The 20,430-nt window shown below is 35.1% G+C and overlaps 2 protein-coding genes across 3 annotated transcripts in view; both read left to right on the top strand.

Moving 5' to 3' along the window:
* Nucleotides 1–3,671, top strand: part of TBC1D15 (TBC1 domain family member 15) — a 67,643-nt gene extending 63,972 nt beyond the window's left edge. For both annotated transcript variants that reach the window (XM_019748975.2, XM_019748974.2), the window contains 3 exons: nt 734–850; nt 1,348–1,434; nt 2,342–3,671. In XM_019748975.2, the coding sequence (XP_019604534.1) occupies nt 734–850; nt 1,348–1,434; nt 2,342–2,563 (426 nt within the window). In that variant the 3' untranslated portion in view covers nt 2,564–3,671. The remainder of the gene's footprint in view (nt 1–733; nt 851–1,347; nt 1,435–2,341) is intronic.
* Nucleotides 3,672–15,728: 12,057 nt separating this feature from the next.
* TPH2 (tryptophan hydroxylase 2) overlaps nt 15,729–20,430 on the top strand; it is a 90,612-nt gene continuing 85,910 nt past the window's right edge. The window contains exons 1-2 of the mRNA XM_019748931.2: nt 15,729–17,436; nt 19,785–19,937. Of these exons, the coding sequence (XP_019604490.2) occupies nt 17,332–17,436; nt 19,785–19,937 (258 nt within the window). The 5' untranslated portion in view covers nt 15,729–17,331. The remainder of the gene's footprint in view (nt 17,437–19,784; nt 19,938–20,430) is intronic.

Genomic DNA, 20,430 nt, shown 5'->3' with positions numbered 1-20,430 from the left:
TATTTAAGAAGAAGTGCAGCTATTGATCAAATGTTTTATGTGTTTGGTATAAATTTTGGGTAGTTAATTCAGTTTTTGTCACAATCAGGTATACTCTGAGTTACATAATGGGAAATTTATAGAGTTATCTCTGGGTGTTTTTGATTTCATGCATTGTATAACCAATTCTTTTCTTATTTCCAGGATTTAGCTTTTTTTTTTTTTTTTTTCCCTTCAGAGACTGAGGATGATTTAAAAGTGAGAAACTGAAAATTCAGAATAATATTGAAAATGCCACCAACCCTCTACAACCTTGAACTTAACCTTATGGCTGTGGCTCCTTAATTAATGCCATTTATCATATTGGTTAGACTCAGTGATTTGCGTATTGTAGTTACCTAAAGAGCCACATTTGGAATTGATCATATTCACATAATGTTAAGCTTGATGTTAGTTATTTTGTAGGTAAAGGTAAGACCTCCCTTCTCCACTGCTCATTTTCTAGATAGAAAAACAGTGGACTGTCTCGTCTGATCTCAGAAGCTAAGCAGGGTCGGGCCTGGTTAGTACTTGGATGGGAGACCGCCTGGGAATACCGGGTGCTGTAGGCTTAAAAAAAAAGAAAAACAGTGGACTACCCCATCTGGGCAACTTTGGCTATGCCTAGAAGTCACATAGAGTTCCGCATTGTACCTATAAGGAAAATATTTTAGAATTGATATAGTTTGCTAAATAGTTGTTCTATGTTTTATAGGTAATGTGGACTGAACTACCATGTAAAAATTTCCATCTTCTTCTCTGTTGTGCTGTTCTGGAATCAGAAAAGCAGCAAATAATGGAAAAGCATTATGGTTTTAATGAAATACTTAAGGTAGTTATTCCTTCAATTTATATCATAGTATTTTGGCTCTTTTCTCTATTTGGTGGTACTGATATACAAAACATTTCCTTGGAGCTTCATTAAATCTTTTGAGTAACTTAAATTATATCAATAACAGTTCTAGAACTGACTCTCTGAGAATGACAGTTCAACAAATACATATTGGCCAGTTATTTTTACTTGGCTAATTAAAAAGAAAAGGAAATTCAACAAATGTTCTTTTGTGTAGTTTAGTTTTCTAAAAAAAATATTCTGTATTTTGCTTATAATTTTGAGATAGTAGACTTGAGTCAGCTGCTGGATTTCATGTTCCATAAACTTATTAGCTATTATTTAGCTTTAAAACTTGAAATAATCTAAGGAAAGATATATTGAATTTTCTGTTTATTTGTAGTATGTGCATATTTTTATTTTAAGGATTTTACCTGCAGTGAAATATAGCGTAATAAATTGTCAGTTTTGTTTAACATTTTATTGTTTCATTTTAGCATATCAATGAATTGTCCATGAAAATGGATGTGGAAGATGTACTATGCAAGGCAGAAGCCATTTCTCTACAGATGGTAAAATGCAAGGTATGCAGTGTTTTAAATCACTGCAGGATTTTTGGCTTATACATTTTTGGTGGGTTGAGGTCAAGAAAACATTTTTCTTCTTAGAAGTGAAATAAATGGCAGTTTTAGCAAGTTGAAGGCAGACACAAATCATTGCCTAGCATTTTGTTCACCATTATAGATTTAGAGCATGTAATTGAAACAGTTGATTAATTATGTTAGATGGGAAACTTATAATAAGGCAAAATGGCAAAAGTAATGAAAATGTTTCTGTTACAACCAAAGAGTCTGTAGGATTTAACTAAGCATTGGTATGTTATCCAGTTGAGTTAGTGAATATAGAATAATTAAGTCTGTGTCATTACATTTCTATCAGTCATACTCTTAATTTATCTGAAAACAAGGTGGATTTGATGTATTATGATCAGAATTCAAACCAAATCATACTTGTGATGTATTTTGGCTTTTGCAGTGAGAATTCTTATTTGGTCTTTGTGTCATTATTTTTATTTGTTCATGGTTCCAAATACTCATTTTGGTTTAGTTCTATAAACACTTATTTGGTAGCTATTCTGTTCAAAAAACATGTCAGCGAGATACTGCTTACCTTTAAGGATCCTTTGTGTACTAAGGGGAAAGTATGATATAAGTAAGATATTATAAATGCTAAATATTAGTAAACTATGTTTGTGGGAGTGATGAGGACGAGAATGGCTAATTCAGAATAGTCAGGTAATCACTTACGAAAAAAGTGGTTACGATTTCATTTGGAGTGGAGAAGGAAAGTTTTAGAGGGCACCTAACAATAGCACTGTTAGGACAAATGTTCAGATTCTGGAATCATTGTAGTCTTAATTAGAAGTGTTACTTTGTGATTACTTTTCCTCTGTAGTGAGTGATGGTTTTATGTTTGATTTATCATACTCAGGAATTGCCACAAGCAGTTTGTGAGATCCTGGGGCTTCCAGACAATGAACTTACAACACCAGATTCAGACACTGGTGAAGATGAAAATGTTGGCCTGACCAGCTGTCCTCCATCTGCATTTCAGAGTAACTCCTTGCCTGTACTTGCTGCCAGTGAAGCCAGAGATGACAACCCAACACAAATATCAGTATCCCCAAATGTTAGCAGGTTAACACCTGCATGATCCTTCTTCTCGCTTACTTCTTGAAGAGACACTTTGTTGCAACTTTTTTTCAAGTACTTGAAAGGTGGAAATTTAAAATCTTGGTATTGATCATGCTTTAAGGTTTATGGAAAGAAAGTGTACTGATGTTCTTGCATTAAAGCTTTACAAAGATTTACACTAATTATTTTTGTAGTTACTTCTACCAAATAGCCTTTCTTTTTCAATAACATTCCTTAGTATTTTTATAGCCAAGTACATTTTATTTTCTTGCTGATGAACTGGAATTGGATAAATCTTAAAAGTGGATGAGTTGGAAATTATGCACTTTGAAAACATTCACTTTGTTTACTCTAAGTTTAGTGGGTTTTGGATTCGATTAAATTAAATATAGAGCCTTTCTATAGCATTCTTAAGCTGAGAAGTAGATTGCTACCCAGTGATGAAAGAAAAGAATTTGTTTTTCTCTGTTGTTTACAACAATACTCAGCTTAAATATTTATGATAGTTGAATGTGATTTGAATTGGACATTTTCATCAATGCAATTTAATGTAGATAAAGAGCTCTTTCAACCATAATAAGTGGATTGGCAGTATATTTTTTACATTGAGCTTTTCTTCACATGTATATAAAAACTATATAAGTACTTATTTATGAGTATAAGAAAGGATAGGCATATTTTCTTTAACTGAATAAACTTGACTATTGATTTATATAACCTGATTTGACAAAATTAATACATAGCTTCAATATGAGATCTTTTTCAAAACTATTTTCTTAACCATTTATTTCATGAGGCTACATTCAACCCTGTACCTGGTGTAATTTTAAAATTAATTGCTTATAACCTCACTTTACTAATAATGTTTATTATCTTTCCTAATAATGTATTAACTAATTAATCAGGTCTTTAAATTTTTATAAACTCTTTGCAAAAAGCTTATGTCAAAAATTTCAATATACTATCATGAGTCTCAACATAATTCTTTTTTATATATGAACGAAGCTGTTGTTTTTACCATGCAGTGTTGCATGATTTTAAGTTATGTGGAATTAACATAACTGAATCCGTTTTAATTGTAATTTGTTAACTCCTGTACATATCATTAAAATAAATTTGAAGTTGAAGTAGTGTTTTCAGTTAAATTACAACTAGAAATAGCCTGCTAGTTATTCAGTAGAAAAATAAAATCCAAGATGGACCCTGTACATCTCATATTTTTATGTAATTGAAATAATCATTTGAATGACTTGTGGAAGTGAGAAAGAAACATGACCCCTTGTATAACAAAAATTTTTCACCAGCATGAAATTGGGCATAGTGTTGCCATGGAGGATATAATTATGTGATACAGTAAAGCAGCTTGCTACAATTGATGCTAATAAAATAAATTAAAAGTTATGCAGTTCTAAAATGGTCTAATAGATAGAATTTTTTCCTCCCAGAAAGCTAGGGAACCAAATGAACTTTATTCCTACTTGAGCATTAACTGACAATCATGAGAGTAGAACCATTAGATTTTAGTTTTTAATATCATATGTGTGTTATCTTTCATCAGTTAATAATGAGTAAGCCTATTCAGAAAAAAAAGTAAACTGATCAAACACTCAGCATCTCCAGCCTTTCATTTCCTGCTGTTCAGGAAATTGCTTAGAACATCTTGATGTCCTTCTTGTTCTTCCTGGAAGGGGCTTTTGGGGATTTTGTTCCTACTACGTAATGTGATAGCTACTTCAGAGTTTTAAAAAATCTTAATACATTTAGTAAGTTGAACTTTTGTCAAGTTTTACTGTGAAACTACATTTTAAAACATTTTTACTAAACAGCCTGAATTTTTATCTAGCACTTTTTTTGATATGAAAATGATGTTACAGTGCTAGATAGTTTTTATTACAGTTGACTTGCAATAGTATATTAATTTCAGGAGTACAACATAGTGATTCAACATTTATATACCTTATAAAGTGATCTCCTTAATAAGTCTAGTAACCAACCATCTGTCATTGTACAAAGTTATTATGATATTACTGACTTATATGCCCCATGCTGTATATTACATCCCTGTGAATTATTTTATAACTGGAAGTTTGTGCCTCTTATTACCCTTCACCTTTTTGGCCCTCCCTCTTTACCCCCCTCCTCTCTGGCAACCATCAGTTTATTCTCTATAAGTCTGTTTCTGGTTTGTTTTATTTTTTTATATTCCACATGTAAGTGAAATCATACTGTATTTGTCCTTCATTGTCTTGACTTATTTCACTTAGCATAATACCCTCTAGACCTATCCATGTCATCACAAATGGCAAGATTTGGCTGAATAATATTCCATTTGTGTGTGTGTATATGTATTTATATACCACATCTTTATCTGTGCATCTTTCAATGGACACTTAGGTTGCTTTCATATCCTAGCTATTGCAAATAATGCTGTCATGAACTTAAGGAGCACATAGCTTTTTGAATTAGTGTTTTTGTTTTTTTTGGATAGATACCCAGAAGTGGAGTTGCGGGGTCATAAGGTAGTTCTATTTTAAATTTTTTGAGGACCCTCCTTACTGTTTTCCATGTGGCTGCACCAATCTGCAATCCCACCAACAGTACATGAGGGTTCCCTTTGCTCCACATCCTCACCAACACTTGTTTGTTGTGTTTTTGATAATAGCCAATCTGACAGGTGTGAGGTGATACTGTGATTTTGATTTGCATTTCCCTGATGATTAGTAATGTTGAGCACCTTTTCATGTGTCTGTTGGCCATCTGTCTTCTTTGGGAAAATGTCTGTTCAGATTCTCTGCCCATTTTTTAATCAGATTGTTTCTTTGATGTTGAGTTGTATGAGTTCTCGATATATTTTGGATTAACCCCTTACCGGACATGTCATTTGCAAACATCTCCCATTCTGTGGATTGCCTTTTCCTTTTGTTGATAGTTTCCTTCACTGTGCAAAAAGCTTTTCGGTTTGAAGTAATCCTGTTTGTTTATTTTTGCTTTTGTTGTCCTTGCCTGGGGAGGATGCTAGAAAGTCTTAGAATCCACAAAATCCAGTTAGCAAATACTATGTAAAATTGAGTAGCAAATACTATGAAAATTACTGAAATAGACGGTTCAGGTACATTTTTTAGTCTAACTTTTTAAAGATTTGTTTTCAGTTTTCACCAGATGTTCTACACCTTAGTAACATGTAAAATATGTGCTGTATTATGTGATACTTAAAGTTGTTAAAATTCAGGTAATCAATTTCACTGTAAAAAGTATTTTCAATTCTGATACGAATCTGTGGGAAACCTTTTCAGATTTAAGGACATCCCTATTTTGATTGTTGCACGTGTCCGGGATTCTTCATCTCTACGTTAGGAACTTTAGTCTTGAGGATGATTAAAGCTTTTTTGAGTAAGGTAAACAGGCTTTTGGGATAGATAGTGAATGAGTGTTGCTGAACCTGACGTTTCCAAGGGTTTCTGTGGATGCCGTCTAATTCTTAGGGGAAGTTCATATAATTATGCCCATTATTAAAGTTTGTATAACCCAAGTAACCCAAGATATTAACTGAAGAAGCCAGAACTTCATTTGACTTGTGTGCAGGTATGTAACAAAGTGATGTCATGCCAGCTTGAATTTCTTTACTTGGGGTTTTCTGAAGATGTGCAAACCTCTTAACCGTATTTGAAGTCTTGTATGCATATTTTGGGGGAGCGGTCATAGCGTTTCTTAAAAAATTCTCTGTTTTCCCCAAAAGTTGAGAGCCATTGCTATAAATTATTTAATGTGAGAATAATATAATTTATGACTCATGCTAATGATTTTGTGTGCTAAACCTCCAGTAATTAAAACTGTCTTCAGAGTACTCATTTCCAAATCGTGGTCTGTATTATCAAAATTCGTGTCCAAGCTCTACTACAGACCTATGGAATCAGAATCTTTAGAAGTTGCATTTTATCAGGCATCCAAATAGTTCCTGAAACTCCCTGAAGTTAGAGAACTGCCAATTTAATACATACATATTGTATTTCATAGGTTAATGTTTTGGCTTATGGGCAGATAGACAAGTCCCTAAGTTTTTAAAAAGTAGTTACTTGATTTTCTAAGGTGAATTTGCTCTAGTTGTGGTCACCATTTTTAATAAAAAGTGATGCCAGTCATCTTAACCTATTATTTTATTAGATTTCCTGCTCCATTCTTACATTTTGAAGATAAACTTTCATGAAACAGGATTAAGTTTGAAATCAGCCTGAAAGGTTTCCATCAGTATCTAATGTCATTACCTGATAATAAATATCTGTACTTATTTGTGCTTTTAATGTGAATACACTGCCATTTGAATGATGCAGTATATTTGGCCTGTTCTCCCCTTGGGTCCTCATATAATAATATGGGAATTTTCAGTTGTGGATTTTTAGGCGTTCTGATTACACATATTTTTCTCACTGTTTTGTAAGTAGACTTCTATTTTTCAGGCTATCCATCCTAACATGTTGCGTACGGATCACTAGAATCTTCACGAGGGATTTAAACTCCGCTGTACGCAACCTGTTAACACAGGGAAAAACAGTGTGTTGTCCTTGGATGCAAGGATGGGGTCAGGTAGGGCAGTTATGACTGGACATACTTGTATAACACTTTTTGGATATCCAAAGCTCTCTTTCAGTCCATGTGAAGTTATACTTTACAGACTTGCTATAAAGAAAAACTATAATCAAAGTCTTTTTCTAAGAACTACCAGGAATCAGAAATACCATATTTACCTAATGTAGTTCAATCCCTAAAGTTAGAACTGGAATGCTAGAATAATAGGGAGGTCAGCTATTAAATATGCTTCTTTGTTAATTATCTGTATCGTGTGTTTCTCCTCACATATCTATGTTCAAAAGAAGACGGAAAAGAACAACCTCCTGTAAGCTTGGCTGTGATCAATGAGCAGTCTAGTTCTGATTCAGCTTTTTTAATTAAAAAGACTTACTAACCTCAGAGATAGGCTTTTGCTGTGACAGTCAATAATAGAGGTTTCCCAACACCATACTAGTTGTATTGGAGGTATATGAACCAATGGGTTTGTAGATGGCTTTAAAACAGGGCTGTGTTTTAGATTGCTTTAGATGTTGTATGGCCTGATTGTAAAGTGACTAGGATCTCTTCTGTGGTGGATCCCAGGCTCACTTTGAAAGCAAATTGCTCTCCAGTGGAGAAGCCATCAAGGTTCTGAGTGTTCAGCAGTTACACTGCAAGCTGCTGTCTCTGTTGGACATAGTATGCGGGATACACCCAAAGAAAATTTGGGCCACATGCTTTTTGTTAGCTGAGGCAAGTGTTCAATGATCCAAATGGAGTATTGCTGACTAGGAAGTCATTAGCAATTAACAGTGTCTAACCCAAATAGACGATTTGGGTAAAGACTTAAGTTATCTAAGTGAAATTGTTTAGGTGCTTTTACTTTTTGTACTCTTAATAGAAGTACTACCATTATAAACGCACAGATGCTCCTATACCCTCCTCTCCACCTTCCCCCAAAAGGACAAAATTCAAGATACATTCTTTTGCACATATGGTATAAAGAAGGTAAGTCAAAAAACTGAAATTTGTTAAATGGCTCAATTTAAAATCATCTTCTGAGTAGCTTTGGGATAAATAATTATTCTCTTGGTTTACGGAGCTTTTAAGGATTCTGTATAAAGGGCTAATGAACTTCCCGAAGGAGGTGAAAGGCAGCCTGATGGTTCTCACTAGTTTCTTCCACGTCCTATAAACCAACAGTATTTCCCAAACTCCCCTTTAACCTTTTTTGTTTAGTATGACTTGTGCTGAAATTGTATTGATTTGTGAAGACAGAGGGAAGAAGAATCCCTTTCGTTGGCATTTCATACCTGAGAAGGGTGACGAAACCCTAGCTTCATAAACTACAACTTGCAGCATGAATGGGTTAGTCTTGGCAGAGGCACATCTTAAGGGAGGACATTTAAGGAATAAGAATGCATTAGCTGAGATCAGATGGCAGAATCCTGGAGCCATCACTCAGCCTCAGCAAAATCCTTTTTTCTAATCTCTTGGTCCTAACAGCTCCAGTTGAATCATCCCACACATGAGAACCTACCCTCTCTCTTCCAAACACCAATAGAGAAGGAGATGCTTTACCACAGAAATTCTCGTTTCTTTTGGTCACTGATTTTGCGGTGCTTTTCACGTGTCTGGGTGGCTGAGTTTTCCCTATCCCTTCAACTCTGTCATTCAGAATTAGACATAAAAGGTAAATTTAGAAGAGTGGGAGTTTCTGTGAGAGGGCTCAGATATTTGTGACCGTTATTTACATTCAAGTCTTAAATTCGTTTTGAGTTGATTTTTGTGTATTGTGTAAGATTGTGGTCCAGTTTCATTCTTTTGCATATCGATGAGCATTTCATTTGATAGCTTCACAGTGGAGTGATTTCATCAGAGGCCTGGCCTTGGTCTAGGGTGCCCTTTTTTTTTAAATTAAAGTTTATTGGGGTGACAATTGTTAGTAAAGTTACATAGATTTCAGGTGTACAATTCTGTATTACATCATCTATAAATCCCATTGTGTGTTCACCATCCAGAGTCAGTTCTCCTTCCATCACCATATATTTTAGAGGGTCCTTTTTAATGTCTTAGGATCCTAAGTTTATCTTAAGGATTCTCACATTGAGAGTATCACCATAAATTAAAAAAAGAGTAGACAATCTTCTTTGTCAAACTGGCTTTTAAAAACCTTAGAAATTTTGCATGCTTTTTTTCTCTTTGTTTTCTTAGTTACCTGCTATCACTGAGTCAGTTTCTTGGTTACAATTTAGAGCCCTAGACCTGTGTAAACACACATAACATGAGGTATCTTGATAGGTGGAACGTCTGGGCATATAGTGCAACTTGCTTGGCATTTGTTTCCTCAAGGAATTCAAGGTGGCTTAGGAGGGGTATGTGTGGATGCTTGGATCACCTTATGCTTTATGTTCTTGCCATAGATGGAGAGTTGATTCTATAAGCTCTGGGAGTCAGATGTTAGAAAAAAAATTCAGTCCAACTGATGGAATTGTTCATTTCAGAAAAATGTCCACTAATTTATGAATGTGACGCAGAAGAGCTAAACTATTTGGGCACAGGTTTTGGAGTCAGCTAGTCATGAATTTGAGACTTGGCTCAGTTCCTTCTTAATTTGGGGACCATAATCATTCTCTCTGGGCCTCCGGTTTCTCACCTATACGTGGGGATAATACCTACCGCAGTTGTGAGGAGTAGTGGAGTACATATAAAATGTTTAATATGGTTCCTGACATGATTAAGCATTAATAAATGCTATCATTATCATATGACAACGAAACATACTGCCACAGGCCATCTTTTTTAATCTTAATAATACTCTGTGGTTTGTTTTTCCTCCCCAAACATACTATACTACAGGAAGAGCCCTGGGGCACCATTCGGTTTGTTTCCCATTGACTGAAGTAATTTTAATTTCAAATCTGAACTGTGTATTCTGTTTTCATCTGAGCCACTGCCTCCCTGACCCCAAAATAAATCACTGTCTCCTGTGTGCTTCAGTTTTTTAAAAATTTTATTGGGGAACAGTGTATTTCTCCAGGGTCCATCAGCTCCAAGTCGTCCTTCAGTCTAGTCGTGGAGGGCGCAGCTCAGCTCCAAGTCCAGTTGCTGTTTTCAATCTTAGTTGCAGGGGGCACAGCCTACCATCCCATTTGGGAATTGAACTGGCAAACTTGTTGAGAGCTCGTGCTCTAACCAACTGAGCCATCTGGCCGCCCCTGTGCTTCAGTTTTAATCCTCTTCAAATTGGGCTTAAATGTGTTTGCCTTTTATCAATCTCCCTTTACGAAAGTTGTTATAAAAACATAATGAGAACCCAAGTATAAGATACACCTCTTATTTTGCTTAATTCAGTCTGAGCATTCTCATGTCTACCCTCTTGGTCAATATAGCAAATAATACAAATAAAAACAATCACAAGGCATGTCTGTAGTAAGCATTTTTAGGAGCACGAGAAATTAGTCAATGAACATTTTATCCCCCTGGCTGTAAGGTAAATGCCTGGCTCTTGCCTCCTAAGATTTGAGAGTCTCAGTATCCAGTGCATACATTCAGTTAATCACCTCTTTTCAAGATTATACCCCAAGTCTCAACTATGGCTGGTGCCCTTCTGTCAGGAGGACCTCTGTTTTACCGTTTCCAGAGAAGAAGCTCCACTCATCTGCCTGGGGGCAGGGAGGGAAGTGGTGTGGCTATGTAGAATAAGGGAGGGAAATAATGGGGTTTTAACTACTCCCCTTTTAAAATAACAGCTTCATGAAGATATAAGTCACATGCCATAAAATTCACCCTTTTAAGGTGTATAGTTCAGTGGTTTTTAGTACATTGGCAAGAGTTGTGCAACTAGCACCAATATCTAATTTTAGAATATTTTCATCATCCTCAAAAGAAACTCTGTACCCATGAGTAGTTATCCTTCCCCTCCCTCCAGCCCCTGGCAACCACAAATTCTCTCTCTCTCTCTCTTTCTCTCTCTCTCTTTTTGCCCTTTCCAGACATTTCACATACATGGAAGCATACAATATGTGGACTTCTGTGACTGGCATTTTTCACTTGTAATGTTTTCAAGGTTTATTCATTGTTGTAACACATATTAGTACTTCATTCCTTTATATTGCTATTTATGTATATACCATATTTTGTCTTTTCATCAGTTGATATTTGAGTTGTTTCTACTTTTGACTATTATGAATTATGCTGCTGTGAACATTCATATACAACTTTGTGTGTGGACATGTGTTTTCATTTTTCTTAAGTGTATACTTAAGAGTGACATTCCTGAGTTATATGGTAACCCTAGGTTTTTCTGAGAAACTGCCAAACATTCTTTCAAAATGACTACACCATTTTATGTATACCTAGAAATAAAATTGCTGGGCGATATGGTAACTTCATAGTTAGTATTTGGAAGAACTAACAAACTTTTCCAAAGTGGCTGTGCCATTTTTCAATTCCACCAACAATGTATGAGGGTTTCAATTTCTCCACTTTCAATACTTACGTCTTTTTTTATTTTAGCCATCCTAGTGGTTTATGAAGTGGTATCTCATGTTTTTTTATTTGCATTTCTCATGACTAATTATGTTGAGAATCTTTCATGTGCTTATTGGCCATATATTCTTTAGAGAAAGTTCTATTCAAATACTTTGCCCATTTAAAAATTAGTTTGATTGTCAAGCTCTAAAAGTTCCTTATGTATTTTAGATACTGTCTCCTATGAGATACATGATTTACAGATATTTTCTCCCACCTGTAGGTTGTCTTTTCATTTTTTTGATGGTGTCCTTCGAAACAAAAGTTTCTAATTTTGAAGTAATCTTGTCTAGTTTTTCTTTGGTGGCTTATGCTTTTGGTGTCATATCTAAGAAATAATCACCTAATTCAAGATCATGAAGATATATTCCTATATTTTCTTTGAAGAGTTTTAGCTCTTACATTTAGGTCTATGACCCATTTTGAGTTCATGTTTGTGTATGATGTAAGGTAGGCGTTCAGTGTCATTGTTTTTCAGGCAGATAAGTTGTCCCAGCAACATTTTTTAAAAAGGTTGTTTTTTCTCCATTGAATTTTCTTGGTCGGAAATCAGTTGACTGTAAATGTAAGGATGTATTTCTGGACTCCAAATTCTATTCCATTTATATGTCTATCCTTTTGCAGTATCACACTGTTTTAATTACTGTAACTTTGTTAAGTTTTGAAATTGTTTAACTGCTTCTTAAATAGGCTTTGAACCACTCTTTTCAGTCTCTTCCATTTACCCCACACCCCCACTCCACTTCTGGAAGTATTTGAGTCCTTAGGGGATTCTACAGTGTAAATCAAGTTGCCTCTTAGTCTTCTTCATTAATAGTTTAAGGTTCAGTTTTCTTATGTCTGCAAAGTTTTTGATCCCTCTTTCATCTCTCAAGCTTCCAATTTTTTTTGTTGCAATTGTTTCTCCAATTTATGCTATTATTTATGGCTTAAAAGGAAAGTAAATTCTTTACTGTTGCTTTAGTAGGATTTCTGGAGGAAGCAAAAGTACCGTGTTTCCCCGAAAATTAGACCTAGCCGCACCATCAGCTTTAATGCGTCTTTTGGGGCAAAAATTAATATAAGACCCGATATTATATATATTATATATTATATATATTATATCATATCATCATATCATATCATATATCATATATATCATATATCATATATCATATCATATATCATATACCTGGCCTTATAGTAAAATAAGACCGAGTCATATATTAATTTTTGCTCCAAAAGACACATTAGAGCTGATTGTCCAGCTAGGTCTTATTTTTGGGGAAACACGGTAGTTAAATCTACATTATTAATTAGGAATAGTCCTTTACTGTCTTATGTAAATGATCTAGACCTGTTGCCTATATTTCAGCAGCCACACTCTCTTTAACTCCTATAATCTGGGTTTTATTTCCTCTCTTTGCTAAAACAGCACTCTTTAAGGTCATTAATGACAGTTTCATAGCCAAATCTAGTCGTCTTCCTCTGGTCCTCATTCCTTTTTTCTTCTCTATAGTTTTTGAAACCAGTGACCACACGTCTTTTCTTACATCTTTTTTAAGCTTTCTTGTTTCACGTCAATCATCTTCTTACCTCATGACTTCTCTTCTTCATTCTACCTTCAATTGTAATACATTCATGCTGTTGTGCGACCAATCTCCAGAACTTTTTATCTTGTAAAACAAAAACTATGTACTCTATTTTTTCCTTCCTCCAGTCCCTGGCAACCACCATTCTACTTTCTGTTTTTATGACTTTGACTACGCTAAATCCTGCATATAAATTGAATCATACAGTATTTGTCTTTTTGTGACTGGCTTATTTCACTTAGCATAATGTTCTCAAGGTTCATCCATTTTGTAGTATGCATTATAATTTTCTTCCTTTTTATGGCTGAATAATATTCCATTTGTATGTATGTACTACATTTTGTTTATCCATTCATACGTTGATGGACAGACACTTGGTTTGCTTCAACATTTTGGCTATTATGAATAACAATACTATTACAGGTGTATGCATATCTCTTTGAGACTGTTTTCAAATTCTTTTATATATATATATATATATATATATATATATATATATATATATATATACACACACACAGAGGGTGCCAAAAAAATGTATACACATTTTAAGAAAGGAAAAAACTATTAAAATTGTAATAATATATACCAATAACAAAAGGTGAATACAAGTCATGTGTATGCATTCGTTTGGCACCCCCATTAATATATATATATATATCTCCAGAAGTGGGATTGCTATATCATACAGTAATTTCTGTTTTCACTTTTTTGAGGAACTGCCATACTGTTTTCACATTGACTGTTTCATTTAAAATTTCCCCCAACAGTAACATGGGTTCCAATCTCTCTTTTCCCCCTCTATGTATTCTTTTACTTGGAGAGTTCATATCCTACATCAGCTAACATCACTGAGTTGTTCTCAAGTTTCTATTCCCAGCTCGAATCTATTTCTCAAATTCCAGTTCCACATTTATGATTGCATGCTGTGTAATGTCATTTGATTGTACTGCACTCACCTCAAATTCACTGTCCCTAAAATTCTTTTTTACCCCCAAAACTTATTCTTTCTTTGGAAATAGTGAAGATCCCACTATTTCCAGCCATGGAGGCTTGATAGTTGAGTCTTTATCTTTGATTTCAGCTTTTTTTCAGTAGTAAAATTCAATGAGCCACCAATTCTTTGTTGATTCTTATTTTTTAAATTAGATTCAGGTGTACAAAGCAATGTACTACTTAGACATTCCTTTTTGTGTTCATAACTGCCACTACCCTAATTCAAGATTTTACCAATTTTCTTCCCTCTAACTGGTTGTCCTGCCTAAAGTGTCATTTTCATTAGGCTACAGTCCCAGCACAAAAATAAGAACTGCTCCTCTTTAAATATAATTTTTTTTATCCTGGCACTGAAATTTACAAATAATCAGTCCTTTATCCTATCTTTCTTGTTTCATATTTGTCTTCTAGAAACTTAGCTTTGCTTTTCCTACCTTTCTGAACTTTTTTCTTATTTTCTTTTTTTTAATTTTAAATTGCTTCTTAAATTTGATGTTCTCCAGGGTCTGTTCTGGTTCTCTTCTCAAACAACATATTCTCCGTAAGTGAAGCTACACTCACATAGATTCAGTAAGTTGGCAGTACCTAAATCTATATATCCAGTTTAAGTCTCATTTCAGGTTTTGAACCATATATCCAAATGCTCATTGAACATCTTCACTTGACTTGTCATATGCAATATGTATAGAAATCCAACTTAAGAAAGTTCCTCTTAAATTGCTATTATTTATGTATGGTCTAATTAGTTCAGTGAATGACACAATCATTTACCCAATCCTCCAAATCAGAAATTTGGGAATTACACTGGAACCTCTTTTTTCTGCTCCCCTATCCAAGTAGAGGTGTCCTCTTAACATCTCTTGTTCTTTTCATTGCGTCCTTGGTGCTGTTAGGGGTCGCACCCTGAATCCAGGCCATCATCTGGCTAGACTATTTCAAGTCCTAAGTGGTTTATGCCTGCAGTCTTTAAGTCTTCCTGCAAGCTGTTATTTTTCTAACATACCAATATGGGTATGCTCTTGCCTTGCATAAAACCCTTCCAGTTGTTTTCTTTTGCTTACAGGATAAGGTGATAAGTGCAAAGCCACCAAATGCCATTCAGGGTTTATCAGGATTTGGATCCTTCTTTCCTCTTCAGCTTTATCTCTCACTGGGCACCTTTGCCCCCAAACCATACTCTATCATTGTTGAGAAAAACTGTCCTCTATTTTCTTATATTGTTCTCCTGATCTGAAATAAGCTCCTTACCATCTCCCATTCCCTTCCAAATGACAAACACAAATTCACTTTTAAATATTCAGCTCAGGCAACACCTCCTTGAAGCCTCTAAGGTAGCATTGCACATTCTGTCCCTTGTGCTTCTAATGTCTTCTGTAGAGAAGTCAGTATACAAGTATTTTGTTTCACTTATTTATTTGCATGTATGTTTCTTTCAGCTAGTCTGTGATCTCCTTGAGGGTAGGCACTGTATCTCATTCATTGTGCACCCCAAGGATTCAGTTTCAGTGCCTCACACAAAGCGAGTGCTTAACAAATCTTTGCTGAATTACACATCTCAAGCCCTGTTCTAGCTGAAATAATCTATATATGGTCTCTTGAGTGTACTTTTTTTAGGATGTTATTTCCTTGTTTGGAATACTCAAGAGGCTGTACAATGTAATAGTTGAGAGCATGGATTTTGGAGCCAGACTGCCCAAATTTAAATACTGCTTCAGCCACTCTTTAATTGTGTGAACCTTAAGCAAGTTACCTAAATTCTTTGTTCCTCAGTTTCTCCATATATAGAATGTAAATAATAGTTACTTTTTTTGTAAATGTTGTGATAGTGGATCCCATTTTTACTTAAAAAAGTGCTTAGACTAGAAATTGGCAAATACTCAGCAATCAGTAATATTAGCTACTATTATTATTAACTTCAGTTAATGTATTTAAACTTGGCTTTCCTATTAGCTGGTCAGAGGTGATTTTTTAGAGGAAAGCAAGCCAAATAATATTTCCAAATTTAGATCATAGTTATCTCTTCTCAAGACCCCAGGAACAATTAAAGTCTGGTTAATATTTGTTAATCCATTCCTGTTTTGAAAATGTTAATCTTGTTTTCTATATAAACAAGGAATATCATCCCCAGGTTTTGTTTCATTTTGTAGTCAAGTAAATTTGGTCAAGAGTCTTTCATCCCTCAGGAGGATGGCAATATATTCCCGTGACATGTTGACTTTTATGACTTGCTTAAGTTTGAATAAGTACATCAATTGATCTATGCATTTCAAATTTTGTTGGATTTGATCTAGTTACAAGTGAAGAGGAAAAAATCAGTAACCACATCAATAGCACTAAAGGAATGACTGATATATAGACATTTAGTTTCCTTTTCCTTCCCACTTAGTGAGGAAGATTCTAGGGTTTAGAGTGTCTCAATTATGTCTGTGTGGTGTATAAAAATATATTCGCATGTATGTATATACATGGCTAAATCAAAGCCTCACAATACAGCTGCCTGATTGACACCACAAAATGGCATCACACAATTGGGAAGCAGTGCCCTTTATGAAAGCCATCACACACACACGTGCATGCACACAGCCATACACATCAGATCGGTAAAAGCTAATTCGCAAAATAAAGTGGCTTAGGAGTTCAGCAGTGCTGATTTTCCTAAAATTATTTTCCTCCTTTTGGAAAAAGAGCACAAAACCTTTGAATTCATAGTCACCTAAAGACTGAGGTTAAGTTGCCAGTAGCAGGTTTGAAAGATGAGAGCTAACATCAGTGGACTGATGTTTTCTTTTACAAATAACACTCTGTTATGTATTGTTCACCACCAATGCCCAAACAGCTACTCGACCTATGAAACAAATCGCACCATAAGCACAGATAACCCCAGGCTTCAGGCCTGTAATCTGTCCGTGGCAATCAGCAGCCTGAAATGAGTTTCTTTCTAATCAGCGTTCCATCAGTCCTCAGTCACTTATATAAAGGAGCCTGGGGAGGAGAGGATTCACTTTCTTCAGCACCAGGGTTCTGGACAGCGCCCCCGAGCCGGCTGCTGTTCTCACGCTCCTTCCTCTTTCAGTCTCCGTCAGGGCTGCCACTGCCCCTCTAGTCCCCTCTGCTGCAGAGAAAGAAAATTACATCGGGATCCATGCAGCCGGCAATGATGATGTTTTCCAGTAAATACTGGGCAAGAAGAGGGCTTTCCCTGGATTCAGCAGTGCCCGAAGACCAACAGCTACTTGGCAGCTTAACAGTGAGTACTGAGTAGCTAGCACTCTCTAGAGAGTGTTTTCTAGGGTAGTGGTCCTGCCATATTGCCATATGGACACATGGTGTAGAGTAAGCACAAACACCTCAACTCCTTCCTCTATCACCTGTGTTCTCTGCCTTCCTCCTGTCTGCCTCCAGTTTTCCTTCTCTCCCCATAAAGTAAAGCAAGTATACTGGTGGCTACAACTAAACTTCCCTTCCTCAAAGTTTATAAGTAGAAAGCAAAGAAGGTCCTGAACATTAAGGACAAGAGAGTGTATGAACCAGTGTCTTATATCCACAACCAAAATAGGTGTGGAGAATTTTGAAAGGCCATTTATTATGAATAGGAACAGGGAGAAGAAATTAAATAGGTTTCTATGGTTCCTGCAAGATTGTTTTGTCTCCTAGACCCTATTCCTTCTACAAAGCCTGATCTTTAAATGCAGAAGTAATTGTTTTCTACTTTGTCTATAGGTGCTGGTTATTAGAATAAAAGAATGGCTGCGTTCCTTTCAAAAAACTTTCCTGTATCCCTCATTACCCCATTTTTCTTTTCAGTTTAATTGATGGAGTAATGAAAGCAATACACCACTTGTTTCAATATTTAAGGCAGGTTTTATATTTAAATATTAACAATGAAAAAGTAATATTTTGCAGGATTTTAGATTCTGATGTGAGGTAATAGTCATGGGATTTAATAAAAAAGACAGTGAAAGAAAAATGTATTCAGATTCCTAGTCATTAAAAATATTAAGTGATACTTCATTACTGTTCTATCAGACTTTATCAACCAAATACAATTCAGTCTGTATCAGAAAAATCTGTTTTAATATTATAATTCCAAATACGTGCCAGAGGGTTGTATTGTACTGGTATATTATTACTGTTAAAAATGTCTAAAAGTAATTGGCAAGTTTTATAGAATTATTTAAATCAATTTGTAGGAATGAGACTGAAAACTTAATTTTTTTTAACATTTAAATATGAATATTTTGTTGAGACATTACATTGAGGAATTTTGAAGTCATAATGAACTGCTAGAGGAAAACAAGAAAACTCAGAGTTATGGTTAATGTGTGACCCTTTCATATAAGGAAAATGCTACTTAAATATGTCAGATATGTGTGTTAGGTGGTGAGGAGCAGGCAGATGGAGAGAGTACTAAGACATTTGAGCTTTTAATGACTAAACACACTATCAAATGCCAATGTCTGCATAAGCCTTCTTCTCTCCCTTAGGTCATAAATAATAAAATATTTTTTTATGATGTATAAATTTAGCGAGTAAGGCAATACTAACGTGTGAAAATAAAGCCGGTAGAGAAATCAGAGGAAGGCAATGGTAAAACACTATTCACTGGGTTCCATATCTAATGTACATTTTTCAGTTTCATGAGAAATAATAGATTGGTGTGATTGTATTATATCACTATACTCCAGGGAGAAAGTTCTCTGCCCACCTGATTCTTCATTTTCGTGTACCCTAATTTTGCTTTGTCTGTCAAATGAAAGTCTCCAGCTTTTTCATTCTGCATTTCTGACAATGTGATCCGAGTTTCTGGAATTTGTCATTTTTGTCTTTAGCCAATAGGACTAAACTGCTCTTTGATCCTAATGATTAGCTAGTTATTTCTCTCTCTCTCTCTCCCCCCCCCCGCCCTTCTCTCTCCCCCATCTCCCCCCCCACCATCCCATTTCTTTTCTTTCCTTTTCTTTGTGGCTGAATTTTAACAGCCACTTTTCAGATATCATCTGCTGACACAGATGGCCTTATTTTAATACATCCCTTTGTGCTGAACTTCTGTAGATAGATTCACATTGGCAATGTGGATCTAATTGCAGAAAGTAAGGTTATCAATTTCAGTGCATGACCTGACATAATTCAGAATGAAATGAATATTTTGTTTTTAAGATTTAATTGAAACTATAGTGATTGTTGTGAAAAATGTTTCATCGTATTTTTGTTATGTTTAATAATTCATATAGTTTCCATATGATTCAACTAGGCTAACAGCAAATTTTATGCTGTGAATAAATCTAGAAAGTCAGGAATTATTCATATATGAGATTTTTTCACTTTATGATGGTCATATTTTTGTTGCTATTAAAATGAAGCAAATCTGATCCCCTTTTCATTTCAACCACTGGATGATATTTTAGAGCCCTGGAAAAGTTTCCCAGAGTAAATTAGACCAATATTTATGATCAAAAGTTATAAGTTGACATGGCAACTTCTTGAGTTTATATGATTGCTGGGGATCCCAGCATATGAATGGAATCTTTGAAAAAAAATCTAGTAAAAATGAATCCTAACTAATATTTTTCTGTGTCTGTTTCTACCTTCTTGAAGCTAAATAAAGCTAACTCTGGCAAAAATGATGATAAAAAAGGCAACAAGGGAAGCAGCAAAAGTGAAACCGCCCCTGAAAGTGGCAAGACCGCCGTTATATTCTCCTTGAAAAATGAAGTTGGTGGATTGGTAAAAGCACTGAAACTCTTTCAGGTGAATGTAAAATATCATTACATAACTTTAAAAGTAACTGTGTTCCTGGTTACAAATCTGTCATATGTTATGAAACATTACTGAATCAATTTCTGGATAATGTATTGAAAGGTTCAAAGAAACCAAACTTCATGAGATTTTATGAGGGGAGTCTGCCAAACAATGGAATAAGCAGATTTGTATGAAATATGTTTTATCAATTCAGAGTTAGCCTACAAGTAATTCTGTGGACTCTTGCTAGGTGAGGAAGTCAGTAATTAAAAAAATGTGAGCCTCACAACTGGAAATGCAAACACAAAAGAAGCCAAACAGGGTATCTTTAAATGTCAAGAACCGGCAGCCTTTTTTGATTTAATAGTTGAATCATGCCATGTCCTAGCAGCACAGTTATTGCATAGAATGAGATACATCAGTATAGGCATTCTGTATTCCCCTAAGCCTTATTGTTTCATGAGCTTCCCATGTCTTTTGTAAAGATGAGTCACTGTCCATA

The sequence above is a fragment of the Rhinolophus sinicus genome, linkage group LG02, assembly GCF_036562045.2.
Source record: "Rhinolophus sinicus isolate RSC01 linkage group LG02, ASM3656204v1, whole genome shotgun sequence".
Lineage (NCBI taxonomy): Eukaryota > Metazoa > Chordata > Mammalia > Chiroptera > Rhinolophidae > Rhinolophus > Rhinolophus sinicus.
Note: the sequence above shows the minus strand (reverse complement) of the source record. Positions and strands in the feature narration are given on the sequence as shown.